At 40.4% G+C, this 12066-nt stretch overlaps 1 protein-coding gene and 1 long non-coding RNA gene across 2 annotated transcripts in view; one reads left to right on the top strand and one right to left on the bottom strand.

The window, feature by feature from the left end:
* Positions 1 to 12066, bottom strand: part of LOC115864463 (uncharacterized) — a 91032-nt gene that overhangs the window by 9582 nt on the left and 69384 nt on the right. The gene's annotated exons all lie outside the window — the stretch shown is intronic.
* EDNRA (endothelin receptor type A) overlaps positions 1 to 12066 on the top strand; it is a 56537-nt gene that overhangs the window by 37960 nt on the left and 6511 nt on the right. Inside the window, exons 3-4 of the mRNA XM_030878168.3 lie at positions 4074 to 4272; positions 8483 to 8635. Coding sequence (XP_030734028.1) covers positions 4074 to 4272; positions 8483 to 8635 — 352 coding nt within the window. The remainder of the gene's footprint in view (positions 1 to 4073; positions 4273 to 8482; positions 8636 to 12066) is intronic.

Genomic DNA, 12066 nt, shown 5'->3' with positions numbered 1-12066 from the left:
CATACCTTAAAGATTGAAAGACATGCATTTAATGCCTCTAGCCTTGAAAACATGTAAAAATCTATTTATAGACACATACAGTAACAAACATCTTTACATAAACAAAACATGTAATTTATTCTTGTATTTTGGCATGTCACATGACAGAGTTCACGGTGGTGTCATGGGAAAAGACTCCCCTGGGACTTGGCAGACCAGAGCCCTGGCCCAGGCGCCCCACATTCACTGGAGACCAGGCAGAGGACTTGGTGACACACCCCTCCTCAGGTTCCCAAAGAGAACACAAAGGGAGAAATTTCAGCCCAGAGGTCCTGCTTGGTTTTAAATTATTGTGTTCTAGGATTCTGAAAGTATTAGCTCTTTATCTGTTGCCTAATTCAGGGCTGGCTTGAAAAATAAGAAACTCTTTGGAATGTATATTGGCTTTGGCCAATAAAGACAAATGCATGGTAAGGAAACGAACAAAGAAATATTCTTAATTCAACAGATATTTATTCAGCACCTATCGTTGTAGGTCTTGTGACCAACATGCAAGATGTCTGCCCTATGGAGCTTATATTCAAAAGGGAGAGGTGGACATAGAACATAAACAAAATAAATAAGTAACATATTTGATTGGTCCCATAGTAGTAAGTGCTATGGAGAAAAATAATCAGGCTGAGTGGGACAGGGTACATCTGGAGGGGAATCTGGCAGTTTTAAATAGGGTATTCAGGGAAGGCCTCTGTGAAAAGACACCATTGCGTAAAGATCTGAAGGAAGTGAGGAGGCAGCTCTGAGGACACCTGTAGGCATTCCCACTGGGGTGGGAGCCCACTGGGGGATCTGAGCAGAGGGGTTACATGATTGGCTTACATTTTAACAGGCTCACCCCGGTTGCTGTGTTCAGGGCAAACTGCAGGAGGGCGAAGTGGACACAGGGAGACCAGTTAGGAAGCTATTACAATAATCCAGGCAGGTGGTAACTGGCGAGATGGTGAGAAGTGGTTGCATCTGGATACGTTTTGAAGGAAGAGGTTGCAAGGTTTGCTAAAGAATTGGATGTGTGGTGGAAGAGAAAAAGAGGAGGGAAGGCTAACTTCAAAGTTCTGGGCCTGAGATGGTAACGACTAGAGAGAAGGCAAGGAAGGGGGCAAGGAAGAAGACCAGGAGTCTGGTTTGGGTGAGTTTCAGTGCCTATTAGATATCCGAGTGGAAACCTCAAGTAGGCAGGTGGATATACAAATCTAGAGTTAGAGGTGAGGCTCTAGGCTAGAGTTATAAATTTGAGAATTAATTATCAGCATATAGAGAGTTTAAATGATACTAAAGCCATGAGACTAGATGAGATCACAAAGAGAGAGGGTGTAGATAGAAAAGAAAAGAGGTGCGAGGACTAAGGAGAAATCCAACACTAAGAATCTGAGGCATGGGCATGATCTAGCCAAGGAGATGAGATGGAGTGGCCAATCCCATCAGCGGGAGGAAAACTAGCAGAATGTGGTCAATGCCAAGTGAAGAAAGCATTTTAAAGAGGAGGGATTATTTCCGGAATAGTTTTTGTTGGCAGGCTCTTCATAATCACACCTAGTAAGGAGAACATATTGTGTATGATCTGTTGTGTCATTATCACCCAAATAGAAATCATTTTGGGAACATCCAGTATTTCTTATTTTCCACACCTTTCTGCACCTCCAGCATCACACGTGAGTGTTTCTAATCGCTCTTATGGTTGTTTTCTCATCTCATGGAGATGTTATTAAGATCAGTGTGATTACAAATGGGAAATATTCTAATTCTCAGTCATGTGGGTTAATGAAGGAGCAGACTGATTATGAATCATTTGCTCAACTAGGCACTAAAAATTACTTCTATTTATTTTTAAATGTTGAATTCACACTGGATTATAGATATGTCATATTCTGGGAACTCATGGGCACATTACAAAATGAAGCTGGTCTGTGAATATATTTATCATTAGAACGTGTAGATCACATTTTCTTACTAAACCACCTTCTATCTCCAATCCTGCCTAAGAAATCTGGCTTTCTCTCTTAAGAGATAAAGTGTTTTATTTACATCACCTTTCCTGATAAGAGGAGGGGAGAAGAAACAGATATAACTCATGGACAGCCTTGGGATATAGACATTCTGTCTCCGTTCCTTTTAGCTTTTACTGGACATCAGGCTGCCAGTCTAATAAGGCAGCAAAGAAAAGTAAACAGAAATAGAAAGCAGAATATATAGCAGTCTTCATCCCACTGGCAATAACCATAAATTTTCAAATGCAGTGTTGGCTACATTGTAAAAGGATTTTCTTGGTCTGTTTGCATAGCTGTATTTTATTCCATTCTGAACTAATCTGGACTTTTTCAGAGATTCTTATTGTACACCAATCTTATTTATCCTAAAAATCTTTTGCAAAACATTTCTCCAGCAAAGTGTGCTGTATATATGCCACGTGGCATCATCGTGCATACCAAAACTATAGTTTCTAATCTACAGTGAAGAACAGGTAGCATAATTCCTAGGAGTTGTGTTTTCACAGGTGTACGTTTTAGTTGTACTGAGACAGAACACTAACTATAAATAATAGGGGCTCATTTTGGTGGCTATGGGTAGCTTGTATCTTGCCTTGGTGCTGCTAACTAATCTTTCCCATTAAGCTGCCTGGCCTGCAAACCCACGTGCACCTGTCTCAACGCCTTGGTCTGTTTTACAGCCTTTTTCTGGCACTATCTAATGAAAGCTATTAAAAGAAAATGTTTCCTTTCCATTACAACAGCAGCAAAAATTTCAAGAATGAAGTCACAAAAATATTGTACCACAGGTCCCTTCTTAATAGTAAGTCTGAAAGCAGCACCAGACCATCATCTCATGTCAAAGAGCATAGTTTCTGAAACCAAAGTTTCTTTAGACTTAACATGTAAATGTGATTATTATCATAAAATATTAAGGTAAAATATAAGGCAAACACAATTTCTTAATGCCAGTTAGTGCTTTTTTTTTTTTAATGCATTTATTTATTTATTTATTTATTTTTGGCTGCGTTGGGTCTTCGTTGCTACACGCCAGCTTTCTCTAGTTGCGGTGAGCCGGGGCTACTCTTCTTTGCGGTGCGCGGGCTTCTCATTGTGGTGGCTTCTCCTGTTGCAGAGCATGGGCTCTAGGTGCATGGACTTCAATAATTGTGGCACACGGGCTTCAGTAGTTGTGACTCGCAGGCTCTAGAGCGCAGGCTCAGTAGTTGTGGCGCACGGGCTCAGTCGCTCCGCGGCATGTGGGATCCTCCCGGACCAGGGCTCGAACCGGTATCCCCTGGATTGGCAGGCATATTCTTAACCACTGCGCCACCAGGGAAGTCCCCCAGTTAGTGCTTTGATTGGCATGATTGTTCAGTTATATTTATATCTTATGCTTCTGTATGAACCATTCTTTCCTATTAAACTGTAAACCCTAAAGTTTAGGAACCAAGCTATCTTTAGCTCAGTTTTATATAGTCTAGCACAGGGCCATATGGGAGAGATATAGTTATTCTTTGACATTTTCAAATATAATTATTAGAAATATTTATTTACTAAAACAGCCACCTGGTACAAGCCCACTTGTGATCATATTTCGAGGGTAGAGGAAGGGAGAAAACAATGGAATATCTATGGTCACTATTCACTTAAGGATATCTAGATCCACTTCATAGATAATATTTCGAGTTTTTTTAATATAGAAACAGAAATAAGACATTACCATAACAAGTACCAGCAGCTTTCACTACCCCTTCCATCATCCAATTTTCCCCCCAGCTTAATAAACATAGCACACCCATCTCTGCTGCCACATCCTAAATTCTCAGGAGATTTCGATGGGCCCCAAGTGAAGATCTCAGACTCAGGCCTGCCAGCCAGTTGAACTCCAAATGGGTAGAACTTTTAATAGCCCCACTTGTTTTTCACACCAGGACTCACAGAAAATTCCTAAAAAGCTAATGGTTGGTCACTGGCCAAAGGAAGGATCTTTCCAGCATTTATAATTTTCATTTAATTGAAATAAACTTAAAATTTCCTAACCACTTGGTACCATCACCCCCTTTTTTTTAGGTACAGAGCAGTTGCCTCCTGGAGTCGTGTTCAGGGAATTGGGATTCCCTTGGTCACAGCCATTGAGATTGTCTCCATCTGGATCCTTTCTTTTATCCTGGCCATCCCCGAAGCAATCGGCTTCGTCATGGTGCCCTTTGAATACAAGGGTGAACAGCACAAAACCTGTATGCTCAATGCCACGTCAAAATTCATGGAGGTATGAAAAGTTTAAAGGAAATTAACTGGGGAGGGGAGAAGGTCTTCATTTACCATCACCAAGATTTGTTGATATCTCTACACTGCCGAGTGTGGTTTACTCTGTTAGTTCAGTCAAATATTCTTTAATTGCATGAAAAGCAGATGTTAAACCAGGGCTTAGCTTCTTGAATAAAACAACTATTTTGTTTTCACTCTTGTATTATAGCACAACTGTAGATACAACTATTGCTCTGCACCAAACAACTCAGAATTCTGAAACCGATTTACTAAGAAAGAGAGATTGATATGTATGCATGTCGTGCTATTTGTTTTGATAATAAGGAGGACAGCACAATTTCCATCTGACAGACACGCTGATGCTTATTTGATGTTACTTGGGGAAATGCACATTGCTCACACAGTTTTTAAAGATAGATTTACTAATTCAAAGTAGGAAGTCATTCTCATGTGTGCTTATGTTAGTACAGATTCTGTCTAATATATAAATAATTTTTTTAATTTTTATTTTATTTGGAGTCTTTTCTCTTTTTAAAAAAATATTTATTTTTGGCTGCATTGGGTCTTCATTGCTGCACACGGGCTTTCTCTAGGTGCAGAGAGCAGGGGCTACTCTTCGTTGTGGTGTGCAGGCTTCTCATTGCAGTGGCTTCTCTTGCTGCAGAGCATGGGCTCTAGGCGCGCGGGCTTCAGTAGTTGTGGCACGTGGGCTCAGTAGTTGTGGCTCACAGGCTTAGTTGCTCCGCGGCATGTGGGATCTTCCTGCACCAGGGCTTGAATCCGCGTCCCCTGCACTGGCAGGCGGATTCTTAACCACTGTGCCACCAGGGAAGCCCCAAATAATATAAATTTGCAGAACTTTTTTAAAAAGCATTTTAGTTTAACAAATTCAATTGTTGCTTAATACACCTGACTGCATTAATGTTTCTGAAAAGCTTAATTACATAACTGAGAGTATTAGGAAACACATTTAAAATGCACATTTCCTCTGCAAAACTAGTCACATGTAGAACGAGGAGGAAAACCAAGAATAACTATTTCTCTTAAATCAGCATAACTGAGTACTTTGATGTAAGTTTCATGCAGTTCAGATTCCACATTTAATCCTTTACAGACCTCTTAAGGTATGTTTTCCTTCCATGGAAAATTCACACAATTAGTGGTTCTACAGTTGACCAGTTATCCTGCTTGGAAATTCTGGTTTCAAAATTAAAAGTGCTCATGAACACAGCCAAACTAGCAACCTTAAAATTAAAGTCTTCTGCTGATCCACTGACTTTTTTATGAAGTCAACCTCCACAGTGAAAAACAAAGTAGTAGGAGGCTATCAGAATTTGGGCAGTGTGAATGAGCAATCTAGAAAACCCTGACTAAAACATTAGAGAGAAGAGGCTCAACATAAGAAGGAACTCACTGGGAATTTCCTGGCGGTCCAGTGATTAGGACTCATGGAAGTCATGGGTTCAATCCCTGGTCAAGGAACTAAGATCCCGCAAGCCGCGCAGTGTGGCCAAAAAAAAAAAAAAAAAGAGGAACTTACTGACCATTCCAGCTGGACAAAATGAAATGGGCTTCTTCACAAGGATGCATATCCTTTCTAGAGGTGAAGCTAAGAGTAGCTGCCCTTCAGGCTGGCGGGAGCGTTGTGGCTGGCGGGCGCCCGGAGGGTTGCAGTATAGGGTATGAGTTTGAACTGATGATTTTGAAGGTTTCATTCCAAGTCTAAAGTTTTAGGATTCTCTTTCCCCTCCTGTTCTCTTTCTCTAATGTGATTCCCCCTCTTTTTCCACTCTTTCCTCCTCAACTTTGCTCTAACCTAGACTGGAGGGAGGTCCCTCCATACCCTTGCTGGTGACATCAGTTCAAAAGAAATGTGTGACCCCATTCTCAACAGGCCTCTACCATGGAAGGGGCAGGAACTCCATCCAGTCCCAGGTAGGGTAGGGTCAGCTTCCAGGCCCTCCGCAGCTGCTTGTAGGCAGTCACACCCAGTCAGCAGTGCACCCAGAAGAAGGGGGTACAAAGGAAGGGGGGCCTCCAAGGAGTGTTTGTGTTGCACTTAAATGAAGAGAGAGTTCTTCTGATTTTTTGTTTGTTTTTTTAAGTTCAGTACTAAAATCTTTCTACAGTGTGATGTGAATAGGAATATATTTGTATAAACAGATTTGAATAAACCAACTCCTTTGGGAGTCTGCACTTAACCTGAGGCTAGAATTCAGAGGTTTGTAAACTTGAATGGAAAGGAAATTACATGTTTATTTTCACTAACTTCTAACTGAAATTTATCATTTCCTTCTAATATGAAAGTAGGCAACAAACCACAGTAGTATTTAGCACTACCATGATTTTTTCACTAATAGAAATAACAGACATTTCATACCACATAACAGTTGTATAATCTCGAAATATCATTTACATTCATCATTGCTTCTACATTCTGACAGAACCACCATTAGATCTGTGATTTAATTTGTTAATAAACACATATATTACTACATCAGAACTTTCTTTTTCATATTTTGATATCTGTGTTTGGATGTAATTGGTTTCCATTGTAATCTTACATATTTTATTTCATGCACATAAAAGTATTATTCTCAGAAAGAATTATAGTCTACACCAGAAGGCAATCCATGGCATAAAAATATTTAAGAACCCCTGCCCAGAACTTCTTTTCCTCAGGAACCATTTAAAGAATATTTTAATAGACATGTTATAAATGCAGCCCACTGGGCCTCTTTCTATATTCAGAAACTCTCCCGTTTTTCACAGAGCAGTGTGATTATTTTTTACTGTGGGAACTGAGATATTACAGGAGGCTGCATTATCCTTAGTAAATAAACAATCTGGAGAAACAGCATAAGAAAAGGAACAGCATTTCTTCCCAAGCTGGTGATTAATTTAGTGGGACGAAGAATTTAGATGTAATTTTCTAATTTCCATTTTTATTGGGTATTATATTTTCTCTTTCAAGAACTCATAAAACTGAGTCATCCTGGTATTTACAAATCCTGTCCTCAGGAAGATAATGCTCAGTGTGCCTTCAGATAAGCTACACTGCCTCAATGGTTTCCAGGTGGTAAGTATTAAAAGAGAGCGAGAAAGGGCAGAGTTATTGATGGCTCAAACTGGCTGGCTGCGAGGTCACATAGCAGACATACCAGACAAAGGGTTAATTCCCAGTAACCGGAACTCCACAGATAAGCCATTCATAACCCTCACTGTTTCCAGACTAGATAGGCACATTAAGTACACTCGAACCACAATAGTCAGAAGTAAGCCAGGCACTAGCAAAATGTTGAGAATCACGAACAAAGATAAGAGTCTGTATGTCTCAAAATCATGTTTTATGAGCTTTGGAAGGGAGCTCTTTTTATTGATTAGGGCTCTTGCCCTGTGTAATTAAAACCAACTTCAGTTTATTCAAAATATCTTTGTTGGGATAATTTTTTAAATTTATTTTATTGAAGTACAGTCGATTTACAATGTTGTGTTAATTTCTGCTGTACAGCAAAGTGATTCAGTTATCCATATATATACATTCTTTTTCATATTCTTTTCCATTATGTTTGATCACAGGATATTGAATATTGTTCTCTGTGCTATACAGTAGGACCTTATTGCTTATCCATTCTATATATAATAGTTTGCATCTGCTAATACCAAACTCCTAATCCATCCCTCCCTCCCCTCCCTTGATAACCACAAGTCTGTTCTCTATGTCTGTGAATCTGTTTCTGTTTCATAGATAAGTTCATTTGTATCATATTTTAGATTCCACATGTGAGATCATATGATATTTGTCTTTCTCTTTCGGACTTACTTTACTTAGTATGATAATCTCTAGGTCCATCCTTGTTGCTGCAAATGGCATTATTTCATTCTTTTTATGGCTGAGCAATATTCCATTGTATATTCATCTGTCAATGGACACTTAGGTTGCTTCTGTGTCTTGGCTATGGTGAATAGCGCTGTTTGTCAGGACAATTTTTAATGCAATTTCTTTGTGTGCTATTATAAAGCCAAGATAATGTCTGGAGTTTCCAATTTAGTTGTTTTGACTACCACCTCCAAGCCCATTACCACAACCAGAGAGCATGAATATACAAACATATCTGCAAGCGTGAAAATGTTGAAGCCACCAGAGGTGCTGTACAGCTAATTTTCATTATAATGCTCCTCTTCCTCTCTCCCTTCTCTTCTCTTTCCAGTTCTACCAAGATGTTAAGGACTGGTGGCTGTTTGGGTTCTACTTCTGCATGCCCCTGGTGTGCACCGCGATCTTCTACACCCTCATGACTTGTGAGATGTTAAACAGAAGGAACGGCAGCCTGAGAATTGCCCTCAGTGAACACCTGAAACAGGTAAATCTAATAAGATCGTGAAGATGTGACCAAGACTGTTTTGTCCTTGACAACAAAAGGCCTATGAATACTGTATTTCGCAGATTTAGCCTGATTTCCTAAAAATAAAAATACTGTCAGGGCTTCCCTGGTGGCGCAGTGGTTGGGAGTCCGCCTGCCGATGCAGGGGACACGGGTTCGTGCCCCGGTCCGGGAGGATCCCACGTGCCGTGGAGAGGCTGGGCCCGTGAGCCATGGCCACTGGGCCTGTGCGTCCAGAGCCTGTGCTCCGCAACGGGAGAGGCCACAACAGTGAGAGGCCCGCGTACAGCAAAAAATTAAAAAAAAATACTGTCTTGTTTGTCTGTATGGTGGCCCTGCGGGCAGGGCCCAAACAGAGAGAAACTATTCATTTATTTTGCCTAGAGTGTATCAAACATGCGTGTTTGTGATTAACAGTACGTTGAACTGGGGTTGGAACTGTGCCAGGACAAAAAAAGAAGTATATGACTTTCTCCACGGGCAGGCTTTGCAGTCTTGTTGTGGAAATAAAACACAAACATGAAATAATTGGAAAATAGAATCACAAGTTGTGGTAAAAAGTAGCCTTTGCTATAGAAAGCCAAGGAGGATATGAGTAAAGTCATGGAGAAATTGTATGAGGGGGATTGAACTGTTCATGGAGGATAAATGGGTTCCATGGGGAAGAAGAAAAGGACAGGGGGCATTTCAGGTGGGTGGACAGGGGTCTAGTAGAACACAGCATGGGCACCATGCATTTGGGGAACTGGAAAAAAAGATGGACCTCATTAGAGCAACATCTAAGGTAAGAGTCATGGTAGGAAACGGGATTGGGTACATAAGAAGCCACATTTTGGAGGGCTCAAAGTTCTAGAAGAAATCTGAACGTGTCATTAGGACGCTATTGGTCCTTCCCAGGCAGGAAACAGAACAGATAAAACTGTGAAGCTTATATTTGCTGGCTCTGTGACACTGGGAAAATTGCTTGATCTCTCTGAACTTCTAGTTCTTCAGAAAATGTATATAATAATACCTGCACTTTTCTGTACAAATACCAACTTAATTTTGAGTCTTAAAAATTTTTAATGAAATGTATAGAATAATACATCAAAGGGATGACCTAAGGCATGTGCAGTGTCTAATAGAACCCAACTCATAGTTTAGTCAGAAAATGTTGATATATATTAATTCAAAGAGTAAAACTAGGACTATGGGTAAGTTTTCAGTTTCAACAGACAAGTATATAAGGATGATGAACCATACCAAAAGTTAATGTGAGTTGTTGATGGAGCCTGGAAATCTGCCCTGTATGATGACCATACAACAAGCATCATTCTTCATTGGCAACACTTTTCAGCTAGAGGACTGATTTCTTTTTGAGCGTCAGCTCCCTATCTATAAATTGGACATAATAATATATGAATCAGTGTTATTATGAGAATCAAAGGAATTAATGTGCATACACATACTTTATAAAATCTAACATGTTATACAAATGGTAGCTATTATCTTTTATTATAATTTAACAGGAAAATTATCTTGAGAAACTTTAGTATGACATCATCCAGGCATGAATGTTTCAAGTACTCCAGATGTGAAACATACTAAGCAATTATTATGGCTCATTCCTGCAATGAAGATAACTAATTAGAATAGATTTGTGGAAAACAGTGTTTTAAAATGTTGATTTTGCACAAGCACCACGACTGAGCCTATTTAAGCTATGAGTGGCAACTGCTCTAAAAATAATTGAATGGGGATTGGGAGCGGTAATAAGATGCTGCTGCTTCACATTTTCATAGCATTTTTTAAAGTTTTTAAAGAGCATTTCCATGTCCTTTTGGTATTTGATTCCTCCAAACACCCTGTGAGATAAGCTGGACAGGCATTACCCTTATTATACAGGTGTTTAAGAGATTGACTCAACCAAATGGAGATCAGAACCCAAGACTTGGTCCCCATGCAATAGATATTCCCTCGTGTCTCACTCAAAGCTAGAGCAGGTTCTAACAGCAGGAGAGCAAGCCTGGCTGGAAGGCCTTCAAGTGGGATGGCAGGGAAGCTAGCTCACAGTGAAAGACCCTGCCACTCTGTCCAATAACCAATATGGCTTTTGGTCTTGCTTCTTGTGTGGTTTTCTCAAATTTCTCTTCATTATACCAACGATACCTTTTATCACTTAGGGATTGTGTTTGGATGCTGGTAGCAGAAAACCCAAAATAACAGGGAGGAGACCAAGTAGGGGTTTATTTTTCTCCCATGGCAAGAAGTTCAGATGTCATTGGCTCAGTGGTCAAGGGACTCAGAAGCCAGGGTTCTGCTGGTGTACTGACCTTTCCATTTTTATTGGAAGACAGCCGCTACAGCTCTACCATTCTATCTTCTATCCAGGCACAAGAAAGGGAAGAACACCGATCACATTAGTGTGTGTGCGCCAAAGGAGTATACCCCACGGTTTTTTTGGCCACGCCCCACGGCATGTGGGATCTTAGTTCCCCCACCAGGGATTGAATCCGTGTCCCATGCACTGGAAGAGCAGAGTCTTAATCACTGGACCACGAGGGAAGTCCTATCCCCCACTTTTAAGTAACTTTTCCAGAAACTCCACACAACGATATCTACTTAATGTAATTGGTAAGAACTATGCAGATGAGGAGGCCAGGCTCCCGTGCTGCCATGACAAAAGCAAGGATCTGACTGATAGTAAGGAAAACAGAAGAATGGATATTGATTAACCAAACATCAGACTGTCATGGCAACGTATTAAAAAGTTATCCTCTTTGAGGATGTGCACAGGGGATGTAACCTCTCCCCAATACCCTCCTTTTCTATTTTTCTGGGCACACTGTCTTTCTGTGTATACAAAATTGGCCCTTTAAAATGATCCCCCATTCCTGTAGATTAATAAATAAAGGAATCCTTTATTTCTCTCAATCATCGTTCAGTTTATACATTCTCTGAAGTCATAGCCCAGCTAACTAGCCAGCTAACTCTGAAAGATTAAAGAACTCCCAGTTCTTGGGACTAGAGCCACAATTTGTGACAACTGCCCTGAAATCTTTTTAAATGGCTCTATTAATCATGTGGGTTTATTGTAGGCTTCCCATACTTAACGCTATATGCTTCAGGTTGAACCAGCATTACCCTTCCAAACCCTGTTTTCAATCAGTTTTATTTTGACATTAAGTGATTCCAGTTACAGACAAGTTGCATTTTACATTCCCAGTGGGGCTTCCAAACGCATGCCCTGTAATACTCAAGTACAATGCACACAAATGACTGGTTGCAGATAATTCTTAACCTATGGTTTTGCTGATCCTATGCAGACCCCAAAGCATGTAAACCTGCCATTGGAGTCAAGCCAGGGTCAACATGTCCCAGTTTTTCTAATCGTCATTGCTGATAATCCTTTACCCTCATCCCTCTATTTG

The sequence above is a fragment of the Globicephala melas genome, chromosome 5 (genome assembly GCF_963455315.2).
Source record: "Globicephala melas chromosome 5, mGloMel1.2, whole genome shotgun sequence".
Lineage (NCBI taxonomy): Eukaryota > Metazoa > Chordata > Mammalia > Artiodactyla > Delphinidae > Globicephala > Globicephala melas.
The sequence above is the reverse complement of the archived record's forward strand: the minus strand, read 5'-3'. Positions and strand labels throughout refer to the sequence as shown.